Source organism: Brachyistius frenatus, unplaced genomic scaffold (genome assembly GCF_029030835.1).
Source record: "Brachyistius frenatus isolate BFR_SWC_R1_liver_20210118 unplaced genomic scaffold, ASM2903083v1 Contig_117, whole genome shotgun sequence".
Taxonomy (NCBI): Eukaryota; Metazoa; Chordata; class Actinopteri; family Embiotocidae; genus Brachyistius; species Brachyistius frenatus.
In genome coordinates this window covers 132,860-159,094 of record NW_027210716.1, presented here as the reverse complement: position 1 = coordinate 159,094, position 26,235 = coordinate 132,860, and the positions used below count along the sequence as shown (strand labels likewise).

The 26,235-nt window shown below is 39.8% G+C and overlaps 4 protein-coding genes across 6 annotated transcripts in view; 1 reads left to right on the top strand and 3 right to left on the bottom strand.

Annotated features, from left to right (window-relative positions):
• LOC138629514 (GDNF family receptor alpha-4-like) overlaps nucleotides 1-26,235 on the bottom strand; it is a 326,543-nt gene that overhangs the window by 275,074 nt on the left and 25,234 nt on the right. The window lies entirely within an intron of this gene.
• Nucleotides 4,322-11,242, bottom strand: LOC138629499 (7SK snRNA methylphosphate capping enzyme-like). Its single transcript, XM_069713233.1, has 4 exons — nucleotides 10,131-11,242; nucleotides 7,632-7,850; nucleotides 7,380-7,503; nucleotides 4,322-7,246 (listed from the first exon to the last, which is right to left on the bottom strand). Exons 1-4 carry the CDS (start codon nucleotides 11,226-11,228, stop codon nucleotides 7,212-7,214), a joined length of 1,476 nt encoding a protein of 491 aa, XP_069569334.1. The 5' UTR covers nucleotides 11,229-11,242; the 3' UTR covers nucleotides 4,322-7,211.
• On the bottom strand, nucleotides 11,262-14,259 carry LOC138629493 (7SK snRNA methylphosphate capping enzyme-like; the record flags this gene model as incomplete). The annotated part of the gene is made up of 2 exons (XM_069713224.1): nucleotides 14,037-14,259; nucleotides 11,262-12,029 (listed from the first exon to the last, which is right to left on the bottom strand). A coding segment is annotated over exon 2 (729 nt), but the record flags the coding sequence as incomplete, so codon positions are not given.
• LOC138629512 (serine/threonine-protein kinase PAK 3) overlaps nucleotides 26,142-26,235 on the top strand; it is a 30,524-nt gene continuing 30,430 nt past the window's right edge. For all 3 annotated transcript variants that reach the window (XM_069713259.1, XM_069713258.1, XM_069713257.1), the window contains exon 1: nucleotides 26,142-26,221. The gene's annotated coding sequence lies outside the window, so the exon portion shown is untranslated. The remainder of the gene's footprint in view (nucleotides 26,222-26,235) is intronic.

The window sequence follows — 26,235 nt, the reverse complement described above, 5'->3', positions numbered from 1 at the left end:
CAACAGCTTAAAACACAACGTTATAATAGAATGGATGTATTTTTCTGCAACAGAGAAACAAATTCATAACGTAGATATTCTAATGCTGAGGATTTATCAAAAATAATTAAATAGAAAGTAAAGATTTAGAGAAGAACTCCCAACTGTTTTGATTTTAAACATGCAAATGTCAACAGTTTCTTTAAATGTGAATATTAATCTCGTGACAGTTTGAGGAGTAACATATATGAACCTATCATCCGTATCTTCTGATTTGGTGCTGCAGAAGCAGGGGTAATGCTAAAGTCATTTGTTATTGAACGAAATAATTTAGCCTCCTCCTCAGTAGATGGCAGTGTGTAAATATTATGACCTGACGAAACAAATCATCTGCAACTTCCAAATAGACAGAAGAAATGAAATAAGAAATGGTAGAAGTGTGGACCGGGATTGAATTACGCAAACATTCAGGTCAGTGTTGTTTTCAGCTGTGTGCTTCTGGTTGTTGCCATGCTGAAGGGAAAATCTTTGCTCGGTTTAAGAGTACTGTGGATGACATCATCCTTCGAGGACATTTTTCTGAAGCTCAATCTAAAAACCTTGATCAGTTTCCCAGACCCTGCAGCTGAGGCCACATTTGAACTTTTTGGGATTCAAACCAGAAAACCTATGAAGTTCCATTAAAGAAGCTCGAGGAAGAATATGCAAGATATTTGCCGTATTTCAACTCTTTTGCCTGATTTCCAATGGAGATGAATGCATGTATTCTATATTTGTTCTTCACAGAGCAGTCATAAACATCAGAATGAAGGTTTTTAAGGACAATTAAATTTGTAGCGTTGAAGGAATGTGATGCGTTTCCTCCTTACATGACCAATCATTGCAAAAAGCCACTATCCACCTCAATGTAGAAATATTGTTGGACTCTTTTTCACACACGTTATTAAGCATTAAGGCATATTTAAAAAGTCATTTTTTTTATTGGTTTGCCATTTTGGAAGAAATGTTCATTTTGGGCCGATACCGATGTCTAGTTTTAAGCCGATATCAATACCGACACCATCCTTGTAGAATAAGCCTTTTACAGCTTTTGAAAGGCTGATGGAGCGCTGAAGAGACAGTTTTCCATCTAAAGTTCTTCTGCAGAGGATGTTTGCAGCCGTCTAGAATCAACATTTTGAGCCTCGTGTCACCTCAGTGCATGGCTGCTGTTTCTATTGCTTTCCTCCAATGTGTTTACAGTTATCTTGAGTTTGTTTCCTTTAGACTTCATGACTTGGTTTTGCACTGTTGAACTGTGTGACCTTTGATACATTTGTAAATGATGTCCACTGAATGCTGAAGTCAGTTTGGTTTCAGTCAGTTTAGAAGATCAAAGCACACAGTCTGAATTTATGTGCATATTTCTGTAAAGGAATAAGATTATTTTTGACAACCAAAAGTAGAAAATACTAGATTAAGATGTTTACTAAGGCCATGACACCACACAATATAGTAACACCTGTACACTATGATGCCATCCCTGCAATAAACACCATCATTATGGTGTTATTGTATTGCCTTGTATTATATGAGATGAGATAAGATGTAGAGGCGTGTTTCAACACCTTGTTTCAACCAAGATTTGGACTGTAGCTGTTTGTCTAGATATTAATAGGGTGACATAAACTACATGGAATAATTTTTCCATTTCGACAGCAGCAGCCACAAACATAGGTCAGAGGACTAAACTTCCCACAGACCTGAACAAAACTTCCCTGGTTACAGCAATAGCCCTGACTTGTGTCCTAAACGAAGTTAGTGGACATAGTTTTAAATCATCACTTCCTTCCGAGTAGGTCAGTAATCTCTTTAGAGATGCTGTGACGGTCACCTCAATAATAACTCTTACAGGAAGACCACATCAATTTATCCGCACTTGTTGCTGATCAGAGCAGCTTTTGAATGCAGGCAATGTAAAAGAAAGCAAAAGGTGAAAAAAAAATGGATTTCAGAGAAAAAAAAAAAAAACCTTTTGAAGTAAAATACTGAATCACCAAATCCGGAACCAGTTTTAATCAATTAAAATGTTAAACACAGAGAAACATTCAGATATATCTTGTTGTTCAGAGGCATGAAAATTAAAAGCTTCCCAGACTGGGGAGAATATTCAACAGTTTTTCCAGAAAACTGATTTTAGGAAAGTTAAGGTACATTTAAAACATCAACTTCACCTGCAAAAATTTACTAAATCAGTTTAATTCCCATGTTTCATATCAGTGCAAATTCAACATGAAGAGGTGAATTTTAGTGCCGCTACAAATCATACGCCCCTTGAGTTCATGCATCTGTTGTGCTCCACAGATACTGCTTTTTAAGACAGTTATATTTATGACTGTTTGAGCGTTACATAACTTCTAATGCACGAGTAGCAGAAATGGAAACGTTGTTGTTTTATTATTTCATTGTTAATGCTGCTCAAATCTTATGATCAGGCTGTAACACTGAAAATTACACTTCCGTAAAAAGAAAAAGAAAAAGTCCTTTCTCGGTATATTAAGAATTAGAATTTAGAAAATGTCAACAAAGTGTTGACATTTTTGTGCCATCCACAGATGTGTTGAATGAAGCAGGGTTAAAAATGATCTGAAAAATATTCCAGATAAATAAATAAAACCCAGAAAATGTCTTGAAAAAAACAACAACTAAATGGCGCATTTCAAACAAAAATATTTTCAGGAATGGGGGCCGTTTTAAAGTTAAAACAACAACAACATAAATTAAAAAAGTTAAAAAAAATAACAATAAGCAAGAGGGACTTCTGTCTCTGCAGTTTATCATGTTGTATTTACTTTCTGTTGTCGTTGCAATGTGAAATGTGGATCCTGCAACTTTCACATTCAAAAGTATATTCATCTTTTTTTGACTTCATTGCAGTCAACACTTTAAATTCATTCCAATGAGAGAATACTGTTTTTTTGCCAGCTAAAGGGGCGACATAAAGAAAACCGTACACAAAATTGCACTGTGCACTGCTACAACCTGAATATGAGACGTGAGCATCATGATGTTTGAAATAGTGTTAATGGTGTTAAACCCTGTCAAATCAACAGGTGTTATTTCTCTCCTGGGCCATATTTCTAAATCTCTTTTCATGAAAAAATTATTTGACATTGACTTCACACAACTCGTGCAAAACTTCAAGGGGAGTACAAAAAGTTTGTACAGCACTGTATATGACGACATGTAATTTCACATCTCCAGCAAAGACATGCCTTAGCATTGATACCTGGACATACAAGTCAGGCGTAAATGTGAACGATACCACTGCTAAGACAGTAAGGTGCAATCTTTAACATTGGTGTCAAAACAAAAATGAACTTTAAACCATTTGTCTGTCAAACAAAACGCTGATTATATATGACCTGCAAGGAAACATTTGTTAACAATGCAAAAAGCAAAATGCCCTTGAAATTACAGCAGTGGGCTGATCTAAGCCTGAGAATCCGATTGTCTTAGCTTAGGAGGAAGGTGGGATCTGGTGCCGTGTCTGATGGGCCAGCTGAGTTAGAGGCCAATTCACTTAGAATTCAAAATTTCACCTGTAGTTTATAAATTAATCCCTGTTTCACAACTTGTAATAAAAAGTTTGATAAGAAAAAGTTAATTGTTTCTGTTTGGAAGAATTTTAAAATGTCTCTAACAAATGAAATGAAATGAAATGAAATGAGAGTGCACCAACACCAACACTCCTTTCAAACAATTTATACGAAACAAAACAAAACAAAAAAACACTAATCTAACAATCCATGTGCCTGCCAGGACAGAACAAAGAAAAAAAAAGAAAGAATCGGGGCTTTGCAATGTTCATATTCATTTGTTACAAAGCGGATCTGTTTTAGGACAAAAAGACCTCTTGACTAACTCGACTGGTAGCAAACGTTTGAAAACAAGACACACACAAAAAAAAAACACTGGAAAAATGACAGAAGTAGTTATGAACTTATATTGACAATAGCAAAACAAAATTTGCCAACTTATTTACATTGATCACTTACTAAAGTAGAAACATATCTCATCCATCATCTCCTGCCCCGGGATGCCAAATGCTATAATTGAACAAAACGGGAAGCTTTTCTGTCCCAGCCACTTCAAATGAAAGATGTAGACGAGCAGTGCTCAGTGCCCAACTATAAAGATACAATCACAAAGACGGACAACCTGTAACTGTCCTCATCAGGTCAACGTCTAAGACGGTGAGGGCTTCATTTGTCAAAGAGCAAAAGACCCATAAAATATTTTGGCAGCGGTTCAATACAAACAGCATATTCATATTTAAATTTGGTAAAAAAAAAAAAAAAAAAGGCTATAATTGCCTTTTGACTTTCTACAAATGTAAATTTTTGTTCAGCCTTAAAAGCATTGCACGTGACTTTGCTGCTATTTGAATTCCTGCCTGACCGGCAGTGATGACCACGCGTGTCTGGTTCATGCAGACGCTGCAGCAACTCTAATAACAGGCCTCTGCTTCTCCGATGTTACACTCTGTTGGATTCTCAGCCTGCTCCTCACGATGGACACTGTAAACAACACGAGGGAGGGCTATGGCTTAACTGTAAAAAAAAAAAAAAAAAAAAAGAATTACATCCCTGCATGCTAGAGCTACTTTGCAAAATAGTCCTTGTGGTGTCTATGCTGAATTATGTCTGAGCTGAGCCACAGATGGGCGTCATCATAGCTCAAATGTGCTCCTCCACCATTAAAATGGAGCTTTAAAAAAAAAAAAATGCTGCACCTTAAGGAACCCTTGTAGTGATTTGTTGCTTCCTAATTGATTCAAACTGTCACGCGAATCAGACGAGTCCAGAGGTTTGTAGAAAGTTTACACTAAAATAAAGTCTTTTCCTTGAAAATGTTCACGTGGTGAATTTTTTTTAAACGTATTTAGTCCATATACGGTACTTCATATGTGAAACAAACTAAAATGCCGTATCCATCATATAATAACAGAATTTTATGTTTGATGACAGCATTGTCATTCATCATGACAGTTTTTCAAGTTCTAACCCTGATGAAAAAATATTGACAATATCTCAAAAGACATTTTGGCTGTGCGTTGGGTAAACATTCACAATTAAACTTGATAATTGTTGTTTTGGCTGTTTACAGTAAATTTTTCTTTTTTTATTGTGCATCTTTGTCTTTCTCATGCCATGTTTTATGTCTTAAGGTCTTTGTGCAGTTAAGGAGCTTTTCATCGAGTCCATTTTCCAAATGCAGAGTCACACATTTTGACAGCTGTCGAACAGATTAAAGATAATTCAGCTCTCGGTCACATGTTGCAAAATAAACATAAAAAAAAAAAGCTCCATATTAGGGTTGGAAGATAAGGACAAACACATCAGATATAAGACTCACACGGACTCTATGGCTGATGGACTTTGTTTGGCTGTTTGAAATTCACCACAATATGTGCACATATATGCCTGCTGCCACGGGATTCAAGGCTTCAAATATGACCATATTTGATAAGATTTAAGCAGTAAGGTGTGTTTTGTATGCCATCAGTAGTTGCAGTGGAACTGCCAGCATTCACTAACAGCCTGCACAACATAAAACACGTTACCTACACTTCTGTGGGGCTGTTCAAAAGATTTCACGTTAGTATATTAGCTGTTATTAAGTCCAGTGGCACACTGAAGCTTTCCAGATGCCAAACACATTTCATGAATATACCGTTTATCGCCCGTTAAAAGGAAACGTTGCTATTTCTCAACCTGGACGAAGTGACTAATGGGGATAACAAGTTTTGAAATGGGTTCTGTATTGAGTGAGAGAGCTTCGGCCAGCAGCTGCATCATCGCACTTCGGGTCCACTACATGTGCCCGTTTTTCGCCGCTGATGTCTCGGACTAGAAAAATCGAATGGTCCGACAACATTGTGGACAGGACGGCCAATCTGAAACATTCCTCTCGCTCGGAAATCTTACGTTGCAGTTGTTGCAGCGAGGACAACGCTGGGAAAAGGAGGAGTGCTGATGTGTTGGATACGGAAAGCGTAGGCCGTTTTTAAATTGAAAAGATTACAAACAACAACAACAACAAAAACCAACAAGAGTTTTGTGTTGGCTCATGTCAGTATTGTGCCAACAAAATGTCACGCGTACGTTTTTGCAGCTTTCATAAACTACCTTCGATAGATAGGGACACGCTGAAGCATTGGCTACCATAGTTGTGCTACAAATGGATCCCACTGCTACTGCTGCGCCGCGCAGACAATCTGGTCTGCAGAGACTATTTTGACTGGGATGCTTCCAGCCAGACAACGAAGAGAAGGAATCCTGTACCGAAGCGCATTTTCTCAAAGAAAAACGTTTTTCCCAAAAGTGGAGAGTAATAACTTGATATTTTGCACATGCCACTGGCATATCGAGGGATTGTTTTAGCTGTTGTCCTGCCATGCTTTTGTGTGCGTTGAAGCCAGGTCAACACAATAACTTTAAAAATGATGCTAATAATCTAAGCCTGTCAGTGGCAAAAAAAAACATTTTTAGTCTATTAGTGGACGTACATTAGCAGGACGCCAATGCCCCCAAACTACTGCTGCCAGCTGACGCACTTCTGCTAAATAATGGACCAATTTTAAAACTTGTCATCGCCATTAGTCACTTAGACCCAAGATAATTGGAAAACAGGATGCAGGTTGAAAAACAGCGACGGTTCCCTTTAAATCGGTGATGGTGCCCAATTGCATAAATCAGCCCAATCGCCCAACCCTAACATGTACGATGTGTGGTGACGTGGTGGCACAGAAGAACTTTATGAAAATAAGGATATATGGCCAAAGATATTTGAACACAAGTAATGTCCGTGCACCAAACTGAGGCATCATTAGCTCTAGGAGAGTCCGAGGAAACGATCACATGAGCCTCTTCCACAGTCTTGCCAAACTAACATTTGTGGCTCCCAGTTACACATTGCGGAGTGCTATCAAGAGTTCACTCCATACTCGTTTTTTAAGAATTTGTAGTCACAGAGGATTCTGATAGATGGCTCTTCTTGACAGATCTCATCTTTACAAAATTTTATTCCACTTTTGGTCCCATTTTCCTTTCCGATTTTCATCTTCAGCATCAAAAGCTGGAGAAACTGTTAAGGATTCAGATGATTCCTTGCAGTCCAGTGCAGCTGCCTGGCTTTAATGTAGGGTGGTGGTTTCGGCTACTCACATTCAGTGTTCAAGGCAGGGGTGGTCATTTGTGGAACACATAGATTGGCCTCTGAAAACCTGCCATGGTGGGAAAAAAAACAAAATAGAAAAAAAAAGAAAGAAAAGAAAACAGGTGAATGTGGCATCAAGCTACAAGGGTGACTAGCATGTAGTGAATAAATCTGTTCTGACAAATTACTGGAGTAGTTACCTCGTACTGAACACTTGGGGGCCCCAAGGTGCTCAAAACTGGTGAAGCCCACCTCGCTTGTAAGATATGATGAAAACTGGTCAGGTTTGAGGCGGATGCTGTGATAATTCCTGCTAATATTATCCTGTCAGGTGAGAAAGAAAGAAAATAGCTGTTACATTCCAGCTGAACAACCAAGCTACAAAAAAAACACTGATGCTTAATATGCAGGCAGATTTGCTTTGTATCAGAACAGCCCACTCAGCTTCTTACAGTCAGCTTCTTTCTCCTGACGTAGGACTCCCAGGGCTGTGGCTCCAGAATGAACATGCCTCCGGGGCGGAGATGTCTGTAGACTCTCTTGAAGAGCCGCTTGAGGCCACCGTCTCCCCAGTTCAGGTGAACCCACTTGGTAACGCTCAGGCACAGGATCACGTCGTACTCTGGCCGCTGAGTCAAAAGAAGATTATCGTCCTCCAGCACATAATTGGCCTGAAGGGAAGAAGAGGAGAGAAAAAGATGCCCTTCACAGATTGAACATGTTTGCGCAATTCAACGCTACGGCTGTACCAAGGTAAAGACTTTTAGCACAATCGAAACAGCATTTGTGAAAAGGTCTTAAATTTAGTTTGGGATCTATTGCACAGCAGAGAGCAGTAACGCACACGTCGACATACGCATCTAAAACTCATTATTTCACTTGCATGTCAGAGTTTAAGTCGGAATAGGATAAACAGTAAAAGGACATGGCACTCAAAGGCGACATGCATGACATGTAAATGCACCTTATAATTATGTATCCTAGCAAATACTGAACAACATCTTGTGATATTGATCTTGCAGGCTGCTAGCAGGGCTATGCAACACAAGCAACGTTGCTATTAAGATGGAATACCGTGCGAATGTGTTATTATTTGCTGTGGTTGTTTATTTTATTTAATTTCCCTTTTTCTTTTCTTCTGTACTGTATCCTTAAAGTTCTGTCTGTGTTAAGTTGTAAAATCTAAATAAATAAATATATATATATAAAAAAAAAAGATGGAATACCCACCGAAATGTGTCGCTCCTGTCAGAAGATTTGACTTTGGTGCGAGCTTGATGCTTATAATAGCACAAGTCCTGAACTTTTAAGAAATTTACCAAGTCAAATGTGTTGATGGTTCTTAAATGTGGAGATATTAAGCTTTTCTGTTTGTCACTATTGTAACAAAAGAAATTAAACAAATATAAGTGTAACTAACAGCAGCAGCCGACCAAACAAATGAAAGTAGGTGGATTAAAGTACACAAAGAGTCCTGATTAGAATATAACTGCAAGGTGCCACCGTGAGAGATGATACATGCTGATGCTGAATGAGACAACGCAGAACAGAGGGAAGGAACAAAGATGAGAAGGAACAGAAGGAGGGTGTCATTTGATCCGGATCACCCTTCAAATAGAAAACAACTGAAAAGAAAGTTTGGGAAATTTGATCATCAGAACAGACTTTTTTCACACTAGCTATGTTGAAATGAAAAAGTATTTTGTGTGTTTGCGGTCACCATGGATTTGTTTGGGAAACCAATGTGAGACATCCTGTTGTTTCCAACTTGAATCCGTTGTGCATTGTGAGTCTCAAGTATGTTAGAATTACAGAATGAGCTCTGTGCTGCGCTGACATCACCTCTGACACTCATAGCAGGAGGAGGCAGTTATCAATTTCATTTGGACAGACTGCAGCGTGTGCGGCTAACTGTTCATTGAGCTGCCTGAACAAAGCCTGTAAAGCTGAAGGCCAGTGGATGGAAGAAAAGTTCAGAAACCATTTCTACCACTATGTAATAAATAATCATTATTGTTAAAGAAAAGCTGTTGGAAATTTGATGAAATTCTCAACCAAAAGGTGGCTGACGACAGTCAAAATGCTAACGGCTCCATCATAACACCCAACAGGAGAAAATGCTGCTTCCTTCTTTGAGTTCTCAACACCAACGTCACAGATTCGCGAGCCTCTCGTCGGAAACATGCATGCACCAAGATGTCAAACAGACACAAACGAATAAGGATAAACAAATAATAATGGTAAATTGCTCCAAACCCAGTTTGAGCCAGTAAAGATGAACTTAATGAAGTGAATCAGAAAATGAAAAAGGTACACATGCTTCCTCATTAGAGATACAAGATGCTGGCCCACAGCTTTGCTTTCTATATTTACATATAATCCATTATTTTATTTATCTAGAGGAAAGCAGATACCAAAGAGATGTGTATCTTTTGTTAAACTTAAAATAACTAAGATCTAATAATAATAATGATTTAATATATGAAGTCTAGGCATCACTTCATTTTAAAATCCTTCATACTGGGTTGAAATATTAATCTGGCATGCCATTTATAGCCACTGTAATAGAGTACACTGCAGCTATAATGGAACTGACTGTGCTGTGACAGGGCTACCCTTATTTTACAAAGATAAAAGATTATTATTATCATCAGAGAGAAAGTCAGTGGGTGCATGAATTACATTACGTCTCCTTGTGAAGTCAGTCAGTATTCAAAATGTTTCCCGTAACATGCAGTTCTTCACGCAAGGTCTTTTTGCTGTGCTTTGAAATGTTTCATCCAAATGTCAACGTTTTAAATGCAGACATAAAATAGGCAGTGTCTAATTGCGCGCAATTTGTTTTACCCCAGCTCCTACGATTCAAAATAACACAAAAGATCTCGGACAAAAGGACAAACAAGTGCTCACAGAGAGAGAGAGAGAGAGAGAGAGAGAGAAAGCCATCTTACCTTGAGGAAGGACACATTTGAGGGGAACTCCCCGGGCCGGGTGGTGGATGTTTCTGTGAGTGGGGGTGCAGCGATGGGCCCCCTGGAGATTCGTAGGGACACCGGAAAAGAGCAGCTCACGGAGTGATCGGCAGGAGAGGAATCACAATCTTTAGGCTCCATTTGCTCCGTTTTGCTGTCCTGCCTCTGGGTCTTTGCCTCTTCTGTGTGACAGGAGTCGTTTTCATTTGCAGCCTCCGCAGGGCCACTTTCTCCTTTCACTGGTTTCCCGTTTTCGTCCCTGCTCTCGGCATCATTGTGCTTCGTTTCTGTGCCCGTGTCACTCTCATTTCCATTCCTCTGCACCTGCTTTGTTGTCTTTTTCTCCTGCATTGCACGCCTGGCCTCTTGGGTCTGCAGCTCAGACAGATAATGTCTGATGTTCTTGCGAGCTGCTTGTACCAGACCGCTGTCAATATCTAGGCCCAGTATGCGTGCAGGTCTTAGCATTTTGGCAATATAAAGTGTTAGATGCCCCGCGTTGCACCCCAAGTCCAGTACGTCTTTACCTTCAAACCACTCTGGACGAAGCACACGTACACGTGGGTCCTCACTGCTGCCTGGGTTGCGGTAGCCGTAATACTTGTTGTAGTTGCCATACTGGAACTTCATCTGCTGCTCCTTTCCCCGGTTGTAGGGCTGCTGCTGCTGCTGGCGGAGGCCCGGGCCTGTTTTGGGACCACTTCTCGGTGTGTGGAAGGAATTAGAATTTCTTGGCCCCCCGGTGCTCCTGTCTCCAGATCCTGACTTCCCAATGGGAGTAGAATGAGTGACAGAAGGCTCCATTTTGCCTGAGTTGCGCCTCCGTTTGCGTCTGCTCGTGTGCTGGTTTGGTCCTCCTGACAGGGAATACGTTGAATCCTCCATAGATACAGATGACATCTCCTCCTTGCAGCTGGCTGAGTTGTTGGCTGTGCTCTCATGGGAATTCCCTGTGACACTGGAGAAACTGTTCGAGTCTTTGGAGACATCTAGTGCCGAACATGAGGCTAACGTACCTGGAAGCGGTGTGGAGGTACACGTTTTAACCTCACTCTTTCCCAATTCGGAGAGGTTCATCTGTGTGGTTGAAATCCCACTCCCTCCTCCTCCTCCTCCTCCTCCACCACCTCCTCCACCACCTCCTCCTCCTCCACCGCCTCCTCCTCCATGGTGTCTGTTGCGGTGTCTCTTCCTTCCACCACTCTTATAGGGGGAAACCAAAAAGCTGCTGCCTGCTATCCCGCTGTTCAGGTTCAGTGGATCTGTGATGTCTCTGGGGATGAGTATCTCCACAGGGTCTCGACTCTTCGCTGGCAGCGGGGAGGATTTGGGCGTCTCTGCATTCAGTGCCCTGTTGACTTCCTCATCGAGCAGGCTATTAAGATTTAGTGGGTCAAAAATGTTCCCACCCAAGAGGAAGTTGGTAGGCAGGACGGAGTCACTCTCGGAGTTGGCCCTTCGTCTCCTCTTGCCAGATGTCGGATGCTTGAAACTAGAGCTTGCTGTGTTGCGCCGCTTTGTTAGTTTTGTTTGCTGTTGTTGTTGTTGTTGTTTGGATTGATGGTGAAAGCTGTTCCTACGATTGATGCTATTCTCATTCCCTCTGGCTCCCTGTCCAGCACTGTCTGACAGGGCAAGCGTGTCAGTTGTGCTGGTGTGTTTTGGTGAAGCTTCGGTGCCTGGGACGGGACAAGCAGCTGCAAAGTCAGGGGCGGCTGCAGTTCCCTCCATCATCACGGACAGACTGCTGCAGCCTATAGTGCAATCTGGGAGCTGCAGAGATGACGTTGAGTTGACCTGTGGACTGACAGTTTTTGCGGAATCTTCATCGACAGACATTTCTTGATTTGCCGAGCGGATGAAGACGTAGAAGTTTTTCTGAAAGTCACAGAAAAACAGCTGTTAAATGCAAAAAAGCACGACATAACCTTGTGAACACTTAGAGATGGGATTCAACTGATGCCCCACAATAGGATATTATCATATTACTTAAGTCTAGATATGAAATACTCGCAATATGCAATTTGAGTACTGCAATAACACATATTGCCATATTAAAGTGGATTCAAGTTCAGAGACTATTTCTGATATGCACGGACGGTGCACAGCATGACATTCACTTCACGGAGCGGGTGTAAGCAATAACCTTTGTGGGCAAGTATTCAAAGCTTCGACACTTGATCAACATCAGCACTCGGGTTACACAGGTCTTTGTGACCACTGATTTCTCCATGGACCTGAAGAGAGCACATCGAAGCGCTGTGCGCTGGGGATTGGTTGTAATGTTGGAGAACCCGGTTGCCATTGCAACACAGTTAAGGTCATTTGCACCAAATGTTTTCGCACAGACGCCTCTTAATGTTAAACTCGGTGTTGACAGCCAGACCCTTTGTGACTAATTGATCTTAAACAACCCTGCGAATGTCAAGGGAAAAGCCACTTGGTCGTGTTCCTGATTTGATGCACCTTTTCTGGTTTTTGGACCGTGAGGTTCTGCCCCTTTTGAAACATCAAGACCCCTCAAAACGCCTCACACGGCTCATTGCTGTCGCCGACTTCACGAATTTCGCACAAAATCTAATGTGAACTTTCTGCTCATGTCTATGTCGAAATTGCTGACGTGCCCAGACCAGTGGTCACAAAAATGTGTGTAACACAGAAACTGATGCCGATCAAGTAATGAAACTTGGGAATACTTAACAACAAAAGGTTATACTCCTCCTGCTCCGTACACATCACAGCGATGCACACTGTTCACGCGCCGCAGGAGCAGTCTCGGATCTTTTTGATCCAAATGATGTCCCTGAGGGAAAACATGGTCAACAACTGTTATATCTAATTAAATAGTTTGCAGCCTTTTTATTGCATTAAAATACGATTGTCCAGCAGACTGTCCAACAAAAATGTCATATATGAAAAATGTATTTATACGATAAAATTTTTATATTTGGCTTTATATATAAAAAAATATATAATAATACTATGCTGTATTGAGTTATTCCCCACCCTTAAAATCCTTAATAAGTAATAATAATAATAATAAGACCAATGTTACGTTAAAGTAGGTGCTTCCCTTTCTTACGATGACACTCTCAGATCTGCTAAGTAAAGTCACTAAGTAGTCTAAGTTGGCCAGCATTACTTCTAGTCTATGATTACAGATAGTCCAGATATCTTCACGTCCAAGAGGCGACACACACACACACACACACACACACACACACACACACACAAACACGAGTCCTCATCGTGCTCGATCACTTTGTATTTGCAGGAGTTGGTGTATAAAAAACGAGCCTTTACTTTCCACTATCACTTCCCTAACAGTATCACAAAGATATTAAAAGGTCTCCCTTTAAAAGATGCGGTGAGTGTCTCTAAGGTCCGCAGCCGTATCAGAGACATGAAACGTGTCCACTCGAGGAGAGAGAGGGTTTAGCGACCTGAAAAGTTTAGGGAGTCCCAGCGTCCCAGTTATCTCGTTAGCAACCTTAGCTCCTAGCTCCTCTATCGCGGGCCAGAGGACCGAAACGTCGAGGAAACGTTCAGCTCCAGTCCGGCCGAAACGCGCTGATCCACGAACAGCCGAGTACCCACCTCGATACGCTGTCGTCCGGAACCCCCGCTTCAAAAAAAAAAAAAAAAAAAAAAAAAAAAAAAAAATCCGCGAGTCACATTTACGGACGTGATACTATCTCCCAGACTGGCCGCCGGAGTGTAGTCACCATCGGAACAACAGCCTCGCTTCGCCTCGCCTCGCCTCGCCTCCGGCCGGACTGTCACTAACCCAGCGCGCTCTCGACTCCAGCTAGCGGTTAGCCTAGCTATCAACACAACAGCGAGTCAGCGACACGCACACACACACACACATACATACATACATACACACGCGCACCGCCGGTGGTCCGTGTCGGTCTTGGTTGGACGCGATCAAGGCTCCTCTGTGTCCTCCTCCCCCCCTCCCTCACCGAACCGCCTCGTCCGACTTCTTCAGTCAACTCCTCGTCGGTCAGCGTCAGGCAGGTTTGGTGAACACATTATCCCATCCGCTGATATAGAGTCGGCATGGCGGCGCATCCGGGCTCCGAGCTGCAGCCAACCCGACTGGAGCCAGAGAGGAGGTGAGTGAAACGAGGATATTATCATAAGATTACAGCTGCTGGTTCACATCGGCGGCTGCGACCAGCAGATACTTTTCTATCGATTGATAAATCAGTTGAAGTTAATCGGTTAATCGTTCGGTCAGAAGTTTAAGTGCAAAAACTACAACTTAACAATTTAAAACAGGAAAAACTGCACATGTCGAGGTGCTGGAAATTGTGATTGTTTTGATGTATATATATATATATTTTTTTTAACTTGGAACATCAATTTAAATTTGTTGACAGTTCATTTAATGTTAGTCGATTAATTGACTAATTGCTTCTAGCCCTAACTTCATATTTCATTTCAGTGGTTCCACATGGCAACGATTGTGTAACATATGGTTTGTGTTCTTATTTTCAATTAGATACATATTCAACCAGGGCTGGATAATATGGGGAAAATCAAATATTACAAAAATTGGACCAAATACATTGATACCAATATTGAGGCAATATTGTAGTGATGGCTATTGGTGCCTTACAGTGGTGGAATATAGCTATATTTACTCTACTTAACAATAAATGTGAGGTGGGGTGTTTTGTACTTTTTTTGGTACCATTTGTACTTTACTTGAGGATTTCCAATTAATACAACTTAACATTTCTATTCCTCGAAATCTCAGGGGCAAATATTGTACTTTTTACTTCACCACACTTGCCTGACAGATTTACTCCTGAAATGACAGATTTTCATACTAAATAATTACAGCACTTAAATGCAAATTAATGCAAATAATTGTGAATGCAATACTTATATTTGTAGTGGAATATTCTTACTGTGCATCATTCTACAGTGCAGTAGCCATAATTGTACTAAAGTAAAGTACCTGATAGTTCTTCCACCGCTGGTGCTTTTACAAAATATTTACACAACGAGATTTTAGGTAAGTAAACACAAATAATGTGATCATAATGACTAAGTGGGTAAATTAAAATTATATAACAGCTGGAACAGTCTGATGAGTTCAGAAAATAACATCACTATATTCTAATACTGCTTGAAAACCAGGAAAATACAACACTTAATCCATATCAAGATATTACAGTATCCAAAAGATGATGGGCTATCTAGTCTCATATCATGATATTGCCCAGTCCCCTTTTAACTCAAATTGTAGTTATTACTGTACATTATTAATCACAGGTTAACACAAGCTGTCGCCTGATATTTACTTTCTAGGTATTCTAATTACTGCCTCCTCACAGATTTACACTTCACAATTTTCATTACTGATTCAACAATATTTCAACATTTTAGAATATTTAAGAGACAATACTCTACTGAGATGTTGGCATCTTATGACTGTTGTCTTTTGAGTAACAGTAACAAAATAAAAATGACTGCAGCCTCTTGCAGTTTGATTAAGAAGGTGAAATGTAGACTTTAGTTTTCTTTCTGCACAGACGTAGGTGAGACCATGTGAGATGTGGAGGGATGCGAGGCCAGCCTCAAGCCTGGGATAAGGAAAGGACTTTTTGGTTATTTTGGTTACCACGACATCACAGCCATGGCAACTGTCTTCAAACCAGTTGTTAGTGCTTTGGTTGTTGGCTCACCTGACAAGTGTTTTTAGTAAGCCTGATTTTAGAGCTCTGGATGGGAACAAGAAGGACATTTTATGGAGGTGGCTTGGCAGCTTCTTGCCACTTTCATCACCACATAATTGTGGTTGTTTACTACAACACTGCAGCCGTTTGATGAAAACCAGTGTTCAGCCCACAGATTGAAGACGCATCGTGGTCCTGGTTTGGAACAGATAGATGACTGAGCTTTTTATTTCACTGAATTATCTTTGTGATCTTGTGACCCACCAGATGTTGAGAAACAAAAGTTTTAATCTTACTGACAGATATGGGATTTCCTCAGCTCTTATCTTTTTGTATAGAGATGCAGCAAATATTCCAATGATGCTTTGTTTACCATTTTGTCACTCAAACAAGCAGATTTATCAGAATAAAATTTTACATAATGCCTAAGTTTTCATAAATTTTCCTGCACTGTTTCAGACAAATGAAACGGGGCATGGGAAATCATTTCTCCCACTCTTAATTAGGTTTTGAGCACTTCTGGTGGCTTAAAGTCTTTCATATTTTTTCACAAATTTCCTTACTCAACATGGGACACAACAATTACGAGAAGAGATACTGTGCTAAAGGTGGTACCAGGAAGTACATTTACTGGAGAGGCTAGCTGTCCTCCAAATATGCCACAAGGGGGAGACAAAATATGGCCATAAAAATGTGCTGTATTGAATGCCACAGGCTGCATGTAACCATGCAGAAATACACCATGACAGTATTTCATTTATCTGTCTTCCTCTGTCTCACTAGTGTCTTCTTTTTAATCACCCTGTATCATTGTAACCATAGAGATTTGATCTTTTATTGCAGAAAAATTAAACATAAAACATTATAGTTTGGTTTTCCTAATACGTGGGCTTATTTAGGAAAATAAAGAGATAAAAGAAGACTTTATTTTTTAGAAAGTAATATTATAGCCACGAGAAATTTTCTCATTGTAGTTGGTATGATAAATGAGTCAAAAGAAAAGAGAGGCCTCCAGAGAGAAGCACTGTTCTCAGCCAGCTGTGGCAATAGGAGTGTTTATGTTTTTAGGTAAAAGAGGCCTCCACTGGAAAGAAAGGAAACACTACCAGCTCTCAAAGTTTTGTTTTGGAAAGATAATTGAAATCTGAAAGTTTTTTTTCTGCAATCTCTACCTTGATATCAGAATTTCTGGCACAGCAGTTGTCTTCAAATTGTCAGGGAGTGACTCTAAACAGAGAGAAAGCTTCACCAGGCCTAGAAACATTCAAGTTATATTTAATTGTATAAATTCCCCAATAATAATTGATTAGTGCTCTAGCAGCCTTAATTCTAGCTTTTACTCACTCAGCCATATGAAAACCCACCAAGTACGCGCCTCAAATCTTTTTTTAGATTAAAATATATTCTAGTGAATTAACCACTGACATTTACACTTTGAAGTTACAATTGATGATTGATTCACACAAAAATCCCAGCTATCCTGCCAATATAAATCTCTATAGGAACTGTACCAGATGCACTGTTTATAATAAGCATCGCCCTTAACTCTGATCTAAAAACACAACGTTGAGTCAGGTATTCTTGCTGAAATTAAAGAAGAACTGGAACTGGACGATGGGCCTTTTTTTTTTTCTTTTTCAAAGAGGATCCTCACACTCGATATTTCTCTGCTGTTGAGTTGACAGCGTGCTCCTAATTGGGTTCCAAATCAGTGCCACAGACTCCGTTTGGTAAATGAGTCACCCCCTCTCTCTAATCTCTATAGAGGAGAGGAAAATAGGAGAGAGGGTACCTGTTCCCCCGCCTCTGTACCCCTCTTTTATCATGTTAATGTGGGTGCGGTCCTCAATCCCGGACACCATCTGCCCTTCCTCAGGGTTTGGGCCCCAAGCACTCCAGACGTGTCCAATTGTTTGTGTGTGACCAAGCAGAAAGTGGTGAGTACACATGGTTCTTGTGGCCCAATAGGCACCTCCATCAAGAGCACGAGCCTGCTGTTCATTAGCCTGCGTGGGACGGGGGGGGGGGGGCTGCTCGCGTGCCCTGTGTGCAGTAACATCAGGGCGATCCACCGTTTGGTCTGTGTTTTTAGTTTTATGTGTGATGTCACTGCAAGTAACTGTTGGCAGAGGGGTCGTTCGACAGGTCAACAGGCTATTTAAAGTGGGTTTTTCGGGTTTTGTGACAAATTATCCTATGATTGATCAGTTTGCTCTGAATATAACAGTTGGTTCAAGTTTAGTCAAAATTTAATCTTAACAGTAGACAAACAAAGAAACAGTTTAGACTGTGATGATGCAAACTTCATAACACTATAATCTGCACAAAGTAAAAATACAAGTACTTTTTTACACAACTTGAATTAGCTACTCAAAACTAATAAAACCAAATTGTATACCAGTGTAATAAGACAGAAAAGTTATTTTTAATATCTACAAAATCATATGTAGGGTCACTGATCCTACATTATACTCTTTATACACTGAACTGAAGGAAGTGGGTGCAGTGCCCTCCTTGAGCTAACTAGTAAAGCTTTGGTGACATGCATCATCCCCACTGAGCTTAGCTAAGATTGGGTGTCTGAGATGTGACAGATGGATGAATGAATTGAAGGATTGGAGACCAAACTGCCCTTTCTCAAGTTCATTATTGTGGGGGGATGATAAAATGGCAGATCAAAATGTCATCTGAAATTTTGGCAAGAATAATTGCAAACGTGCCGTGATAACCTTTGTTGTAAATACACCAAATTATTCTGCTGAAAGTGAAAGAAGGAGAATTAAATCAGAGTGGAAATACTGACAGTGAAATTAGGTTCAAAATATGCTCCCTGACTGGTGCAGAGCCTGAAAAAGAAAAGTGGCTTGGTTAACTGCTCCTTCTTTGCATGAAAAAGTGTTCACCACGATTTATTTTGTACTTGGTGTTATGCAGCCAAGGTGTGTACACTATTTCTGACCCATCTATTGATCCTCATGTAAATTGACATGGTAGCCTACAGTTAACCGACACAACACTGACAAGCAGATTATGACTTTCCATCGTGCCTGGCCTCCTCATTTTCAAAGCTACATGCTGTCGGCTGCATTGAGATTAGTTATTGAACTGTCGAAGCAAAGGGAAACAAGGCTGCTTCAGAGCCACGGCACACAATAAACCAGCTGTCAGTGGGAGGGGCTTGTTCAGACCCGTGTTGTCATGGATAGTACTTTTGTGTTGTGTTGCCCTTTGAGAGCTGATAGGTTCTCCTATGCGCGGCTACCATGCACTGATTAATATTGACACGAGGCTTGATTGAGGACAGGCAAGTGAGAAGAGTTAAAGAGTGCAGCAGGTTTTATTCAACACAGAAATGTCAGGAAAGGTGAAGTTAATATGGATACTCTGTGGTTTGTGAATATATACGAGGAAACAGCGTGCAAAGTGTGTGTTTGTCCAAGCAATGCGGTTGCATGATAATAAGTAAAACTAGGCTACCCTAATTTCCCCAAAACAAAAATAAGAACATATTGGATTATTGAAGACAAATTCTGTCTGAAGATGTTATATGGTGCAAAATTTTGTCAGACTACACTAATATTGGCATTACAGCTGACCGCTGGCCCAGCCTATCCTTTTTTTATGATACTAATGTCACAACTGAATGTTAAATTAAATTTCTAAGCGCACGCGCACGCACACGCACACACACACACACACACACACACCTCTCACTAATCCCGAGGTCACTCATTTGCCTCATCCCACCTGTTTTACATTCACAGGTGTGTCCCTGAGCATCGTCTTGGCAGCATCAGAGCTGATGTCCTTGCTGAGTGTTTTAAATTACTTGTGTATTTTCACACTGCTATACTGAATGATAAAGCTGTGTTTCTATGCTGCACTACTAGTAAAATAAAACAGGATCAGAGTTGTTCAGTTGAATGATTTCCATTATTCCCAATCCTGTATATATGAACTCTTACTGACATTCTATAAACATATCCACACAATTTAAGACAAATGTGCAATTTATTAGATGTTATTGTGACCTTTTGGCAGGTCATTTTCAGTTTTTAGTTTGTCAATTTTTTATTTTTAAATCCCCTTGATTTTAAATGAATTATGTTATTTTTTAATCAGCATGGCTAATACCCGACTTCCTCTCTTAACTTTGTTTTACACTATAATAACATCAAACAGTCCAAGATGATTTAAGTGGAAGATGGATTTGTATATGGTAGATTCCACTGCCACACAAATGTCATAATAAAAATCCCCAAATCCTCCTTAAGAATGGATTTACCAGACTGAGTTATACTCCTGATGTAGTCCCGTGTTGAATGGTAAAAGTTGCATTTTAAGAAACAAATGTTCAATAGCAGCAATAAGGCTATACATTATACACTTTAGAAGAATACAAACAAATATGTAGTTGTAGTACAGCACTATTATCACCATGTCCGCTGTATCTAGGTTTCACACACATTTCTATAATTTTGGTGAGACTGAATCATTTCCCTGAGCAGCTGTGCAGAAAGATAACTGCATTGTACTGGAAAATTTGTTTTTTAAGGATGTGATTCTCCACAAAGTTAAAATACAACAGTCAATGATAATATTTCTTAACATCTTATTTTACCAGCACAAATTTCTCAAATTGGTTTCGCATTACAAGCCATCATTTATTAGATTTACAGGGAACCAGCTGTGTTCACATTAAGCACACCCTACTGGTCTCACAGTCATCAGGGAGAGCAGACTATGATAATGCAAAATGTCAATAAGACCCTCCCCCTAAACCCTCCCCCTCCCCACCCCACCTACACACTCACTTGCACGCACCACCCCCATTCTGGTCAGCCACAGATTAACAGTGTGAGGATGAAGGAGTTGTGTTTGATGGCACAAATCATGATCCAAATCATAGCGCAGCAGAATAGATTTCCCCTCTTAGCCCAAGCATCCTGTTTGAAACACGTAACACAGCCTACATTTAAAATCTTGGCAAAACAGCCAAGGTGTTAAGTGCACAACATTAAACCGTGCACTAATCTGTAATTACAGTGCGTGGTTCTCGGCGCTTACATCACTGTTGAGCAGTTTTCGCCCTGAAAAATAAGCAGACTTAATGAGCTCTTGTAGTAACCTATCAATAGTTCACCCATGATCAACAGGCTAGAGCCCTACTAACCTCGATTATATTCCTTTGGGGGGAATCACTGCTGTGCCAGCAGACCCAAAAAGTTTTCGTGATTGTGAGTGTTGCTGCAGCATAGATGAGAGTGACCCATTATCTTTTACGTGCCAAGTTACTAGTGAAGGGTTTACAGGAGTTAATCTGTCAAATGAAGAGCATTTAATACAGCACCCCCTCTTCCACTGTATCAAAACACATCAGGACACTTAGACAAACACAGTATAATTCTGTGTATCGCTGTTTATTTTGTCAAAGATATGTATAAATCAAAAGAGATAACTAATATTTGGATTCTATAAAATATTTTTATTATCATTTTTAAAATGTGCGCTGTTACAGTTGAAATTTATTTTATTTTGTGAATTTTTCATTATAATCGATGCAAATACACACTGTTATAAGGCAAACTAACATTTTTCAGATTTTTTTTTACACTACAGTGCAAATTGCATATTGCATATCCATGTTTTCACTGTACAGTGAGCTGATTGTTTTTTTGAAATAGAGGAAATTGTTGGTGGAGTCCCGTGTTAGAAAGACCTGCTCCATCTTAGTAAATCACTCTGAATGAGTCAAATAAGGTGTTTCTTTCATTCTTGAATTTAGTTAAGAAAACTAGGGCATTTCTGCTTTGGATTTATAAAACCAGCAAAACACAAACTTATCATAAAAGTGTGCTTTCCTACACTGCACTGCCTATTTTCAGCATTAACTAAAAGAAAATTGCAGTTATGATGCGCTATCAAGCCCAGGTGAAACATTTTATTGATGGCCAGAGAAGGAAGTGAAGTTTGGTTCAATGGGATTTACCTCTACATACTTCCCCTCTTCTCATATATCATAATTTCCTGTGAGGCTTGCAAGTCTCTCTGAAGATTCCCTCTACCTCTGGGCATAGTGAGCTCTGCCATAATATGATAATCTAAACCATCTAGTGATTGACCAGTGCTGTATTTATTTGATTCCAAACCAAAGAATCTCTCATTTCAAACTTCCTACCTCAATTTTGCAGAGCGATAGTCTATATTTTTCTTGAACTGATGAAGAAGGCTCATCAGGAAATGCTGCACAAGCAGTGATGAAATTTAACATTTCATATTGAAAACAATTGTTTTGCACATAAAAAAAATATAGGACTGATGGAATTTATGGCTGAGTTGCTAAAGCAAATGGATTCACTAACAAATCAAAGAGATTGAATTGGATTGTAAAGCGTCACTGCCATAAAATGAGAAAACCTGTTGAGCATACAAAAAAAATAAAAATCCACCTGACTCCTCCTTTGGCAGGATACTATCCATTTCCCCTGAAGGCAAAAACCTTCAAAGAACTAAAGAACCAATAACAGGTGTCTTTGAATCCATTATAGTACAAAATGAATAGAAACATTATCATGAGACGACATCCATGCGGCATCCATGTGGTGTTGTGTGCATGCAGCATGCTAACATCAGCACGTTTACCAGATTTACAATCTAAGTTAGCATGCGGACATTTGTTGATAAGCTAAATAAAAAGTACAACTGAGGCTAATGGTCATTACTTTTGGAGGTATTTGGTCATAAACCAAATAAAAGGGAATTTATGCCCTGATGATGGGGCTAGATGAAAAGTGCAGGGATCAGCAGAGATGTTACAATTTATCCTGTGGATAAATTAATATTTGTACCATATGTCATGGCGATTAATCAATTAGATGCTGAGGCAGTGCACTAAAAAACAGAAATGTGATACTGTAGGGAAAGTCGGGGCCCGACCAACATCAGCACGATTCATCCTCTGTGAACATGAATGTCTTTACAAGTGATGATCAGAGGTCCATAGTTAATATAGCAGTCTGGACCAAAGTGGTGGTCCGACCAATCAGGCAACAACTTTACCATCTAAAGCCACGCCTCTAGCATGACTGAAAAGCAAGTTACAATTGATTAGATTAGTATTTCCCCTTCTCACCCTTTACAATGGTCTCATGTTATGACAACATACATTTCTTAGTAACTGGCTGATGAAAACACTTTTGACATCTCATTCAGAAAAATAAAATATTATTGTGAAGTAAATTATGGGTTGCAAGGCCATGACATACTTTAAATTACTGATAAGTAAAGGTACACAAAGATGCAAATAACAAAAATCACTGCACTTTTTTTTCAAGGAACCTGCTTTTAGGTTGTATAAACATGTCGAGAGCCATTTTCCCGACTCTGCCCACATCACTGGTAAATTCCAGACAGGGCTTATTACAAAATGTCACCACAGAGACATGCTCTGCCTCCAAGGATATTTATAGGATTCATTATATAAACCTGATCACTGACAGCAGCCTATGGATACTAGTAAATCAGGCTCCTCTGTGATGCAGCTGCAAGTTGTCCTGTCAGCACCTGATCTGAGCTTTCACTGCCAAGCTTTAGGAAATGATCTACCTTGCATAATACTCAGTTAAGTTTAAGCAAGCAATAGCAGATATGTAGCAGAATCTTGCATGATTCAGTGCAGCAGTGAGAATGGAGAAAGTATTGCATCAGTAATGACAATATACACGGATCTTTGAGACACAACACTGGATGCAAGCAGAGCAGAAAATATGCGGGTGAATGAGATTTTGTGTTGGTTTTAATTAAAATGTTTTATGTGCTCTCGTTGTGACTCACCATGAGGGAGCAGGTCTGGGTTCAGAGCTTCTAAAGGGCACAGCAGCAACACACGTGGCTGTGAAAGGAACACACTGGTTTTAGTTGAACGTCTGTGCCCTTTTCCAATCATTGTTGCCATCAGTTTGTTTCTTTCCAAGTACAAAATGCCTGTTATTCACATAGACCACATGAAGCACGTTAATCCAGATGAAAGGTATAATCCTTTCTTCCTTTTACTCTTTAAATCTACTTAAGTCTACAAAACAAAGCCAGAACAAAAGCAGTGAAGCATCATTTCGTTGGTGCTGTCACACAAACAAGTGTGTGTTGTTTCTTTGTTGGGTGGTGGGTCCAGATTTTGGGCTGGGCCTCATAAATGTTGTGAACTACCAGGACTTTATAACTGTGTATACACTTTATACTCCATAGCATTTACTCTAGAGTGGATGACATAAACACAGTTTAGCACAAAGCTGTGACAGTTTTGGTCCGAGGATCAAAACTGTGATATTTGAGAACATGAATTGATCAATCCTGTGGTGTAATAGTGGCTCAGTGGTTAACAATCACCTCACAAGTGTGAGTTCATCTTGCCGGGCTTTGCATGCTGTTCTGTTTCTATTTCTCTTGAATTATAAAGAATCACAGATCCAACATGTGGACAGTAAAACGAAACACTCTCAAACATTTGTCATTGAAGGTAAAACGAAGGTAGAACAGAGATCCTGCTAATCAATCCCTTTAGCCTTTCAGCTGCTATACCGGACAGTCCCTCATTGTGTCTTGGCTCCATGGCACCTTACCAATGTTTAAAAGCCGTTTAAAAACCTATTTATTTTCACTGGCCTACCCACTCTGATCTTAACGTGGCATTTTGTTGTGTTTTAAAATGTGCTATACAAATACATTTTGATTGATTGATTGACAAATGTTTGAGAGTGTTTCATCTTACTGTCCACATGTTGGACCTGTGATGGACAGTAAACTGGTCCAGGGTTTTTCCTCTCCGTTTACCAAATGCTCCACTGTGAGGCTGGCTATTCATAATTACAGTCATATATACAGAAGTCTTAAGCATAGAAAATTAATCAATTTAATGTTGCTACTGTCTTAAACTCACGAGAGGGTTAGGCTGGAAAGATGCTACAAAAGGAAAGAGCCTTCCTGTCAACCCAAACATTTAGCTTTTTTCTACGCGTTAAAGTTTTTTTGTTATGCTAGTTGTGTTGTCTCAGATTCAGGGGCATTTTGATACTTTACTGTATAAACTGTGCCTCTTTGTCTCTTTATGAGTGAACACTGATCCTTCATGTAGACTGTCAGGACTCAGAGAAAAACCTCCTCTGCTTTAAAATGTTCATGTGGTGCGGATGAAGTGAATTTACGTTTGCATTTTTTTCTCTCGTCTATGTTTGCAGGGTTTGATCACGTCTCACTAGTTAAACACTTACATGCCTGCAAAGCTGGGAAAAAAAAAGGTATGCTGTCAAAACATATGTGCATCTGATTATTCCTCATTGTAAAATCCCCAAGACTTCAGTGTCTCAGGATTACAAAAAAAAAAAAACTAAAACTATAAACTTCATACATTTACCAACATTTATGATATTCTGCAGTATTGTTCAAATTATTTGTATTAAAGCTAATTTTTGTCAAGAGTTTCTCAGAAAACATCATCACAAATTATCTTAAAAATCACAAACACTCTCTGATGTGAATAAAAGGATTATAAGGGATATCGCCTCCTTGTACGGTAATCATCAGGTTCTCCATTTGAGAGAACACTGTCACAGAACAGCCATATTACTCTCCAACAAGGAATCGACATTACAGGGGTTGTCAGGACAACCAGCCATGATTCACAGAGCCTCAGATAGGCCTCCACCTTGGGCTAGAAGCACTAGCCATGAGACTGAGCAGATGCTGTGCCAGTCAGCCAATCACAGGTGAGATAGAGAAAAAAGATGACATCATAGGCAAATTAGGGCAAATGCAGTGAGTATTTTGTTTGGTGTCTCCGTCTGCTCATGAACCTGGAGTCACTTTTATGGGCTGGAAAAAAAAAAAAAAGAAACCTGTAGGCGTTTGGCAGATAAATCTTCAGATTCAGAATAATATCTGTTCTTCTGTTTACTTTTTTTTTTTTTTTTTTTGTGAACCAACAAAGCAATAATGAACTGATGTTATGAAAAGCTGGAGAGTCCATATAAATCTCTCAATAAAACATTTTTAAAACATTTTAGCAGACATTTATATTACACCTCTTGTAAATTAACCCTAAATTAACAGCAACTGCACAATGTTTCTGCAGAAATATACAGATCATTAATACTGTGACCATGATTAAACACCATAATAGTAATCGAATACCTTATAGCAATGAAGAATCTTTATAAATATTAATATTTCAGTTCTGTGCATAGAGAAACTAAATGTTCTTTCCCGCAATAGTTTTGAGGCATGTCAAGTGTTATCAAGTCTCTTTGTGGTTTGTAGAATCTTCAACATCTTAATGTGTCAGCACTGAGCTGAACCTCATCACATGGCAGCAACAGTGAACTGGTAAATAATGATTA

Coding starts and splice junctions, on each gene's coding strand:
- LOC138629499 (XM_069713233.1), bottom strand. CDS start 11,228: ATGAACCTCTCCGAATTGGGAAAGAGTGAGGTTAAAACGTGTACCTCC. Junction 7,851..10,130: donor CAAATGTGTCCTTCCTCAAG/GTAAGATGGCTT, acceptor TCTTCCCTTCAG/GCCAATTATGTGCTGGAGGA. Junction 7,504..7,631: donor TCAGGAGAAAGAAGCTGACT/GTAAGAAGCTGA, acceptor CTCACCTGACAG/GATAATATTAGCAGGAATTA.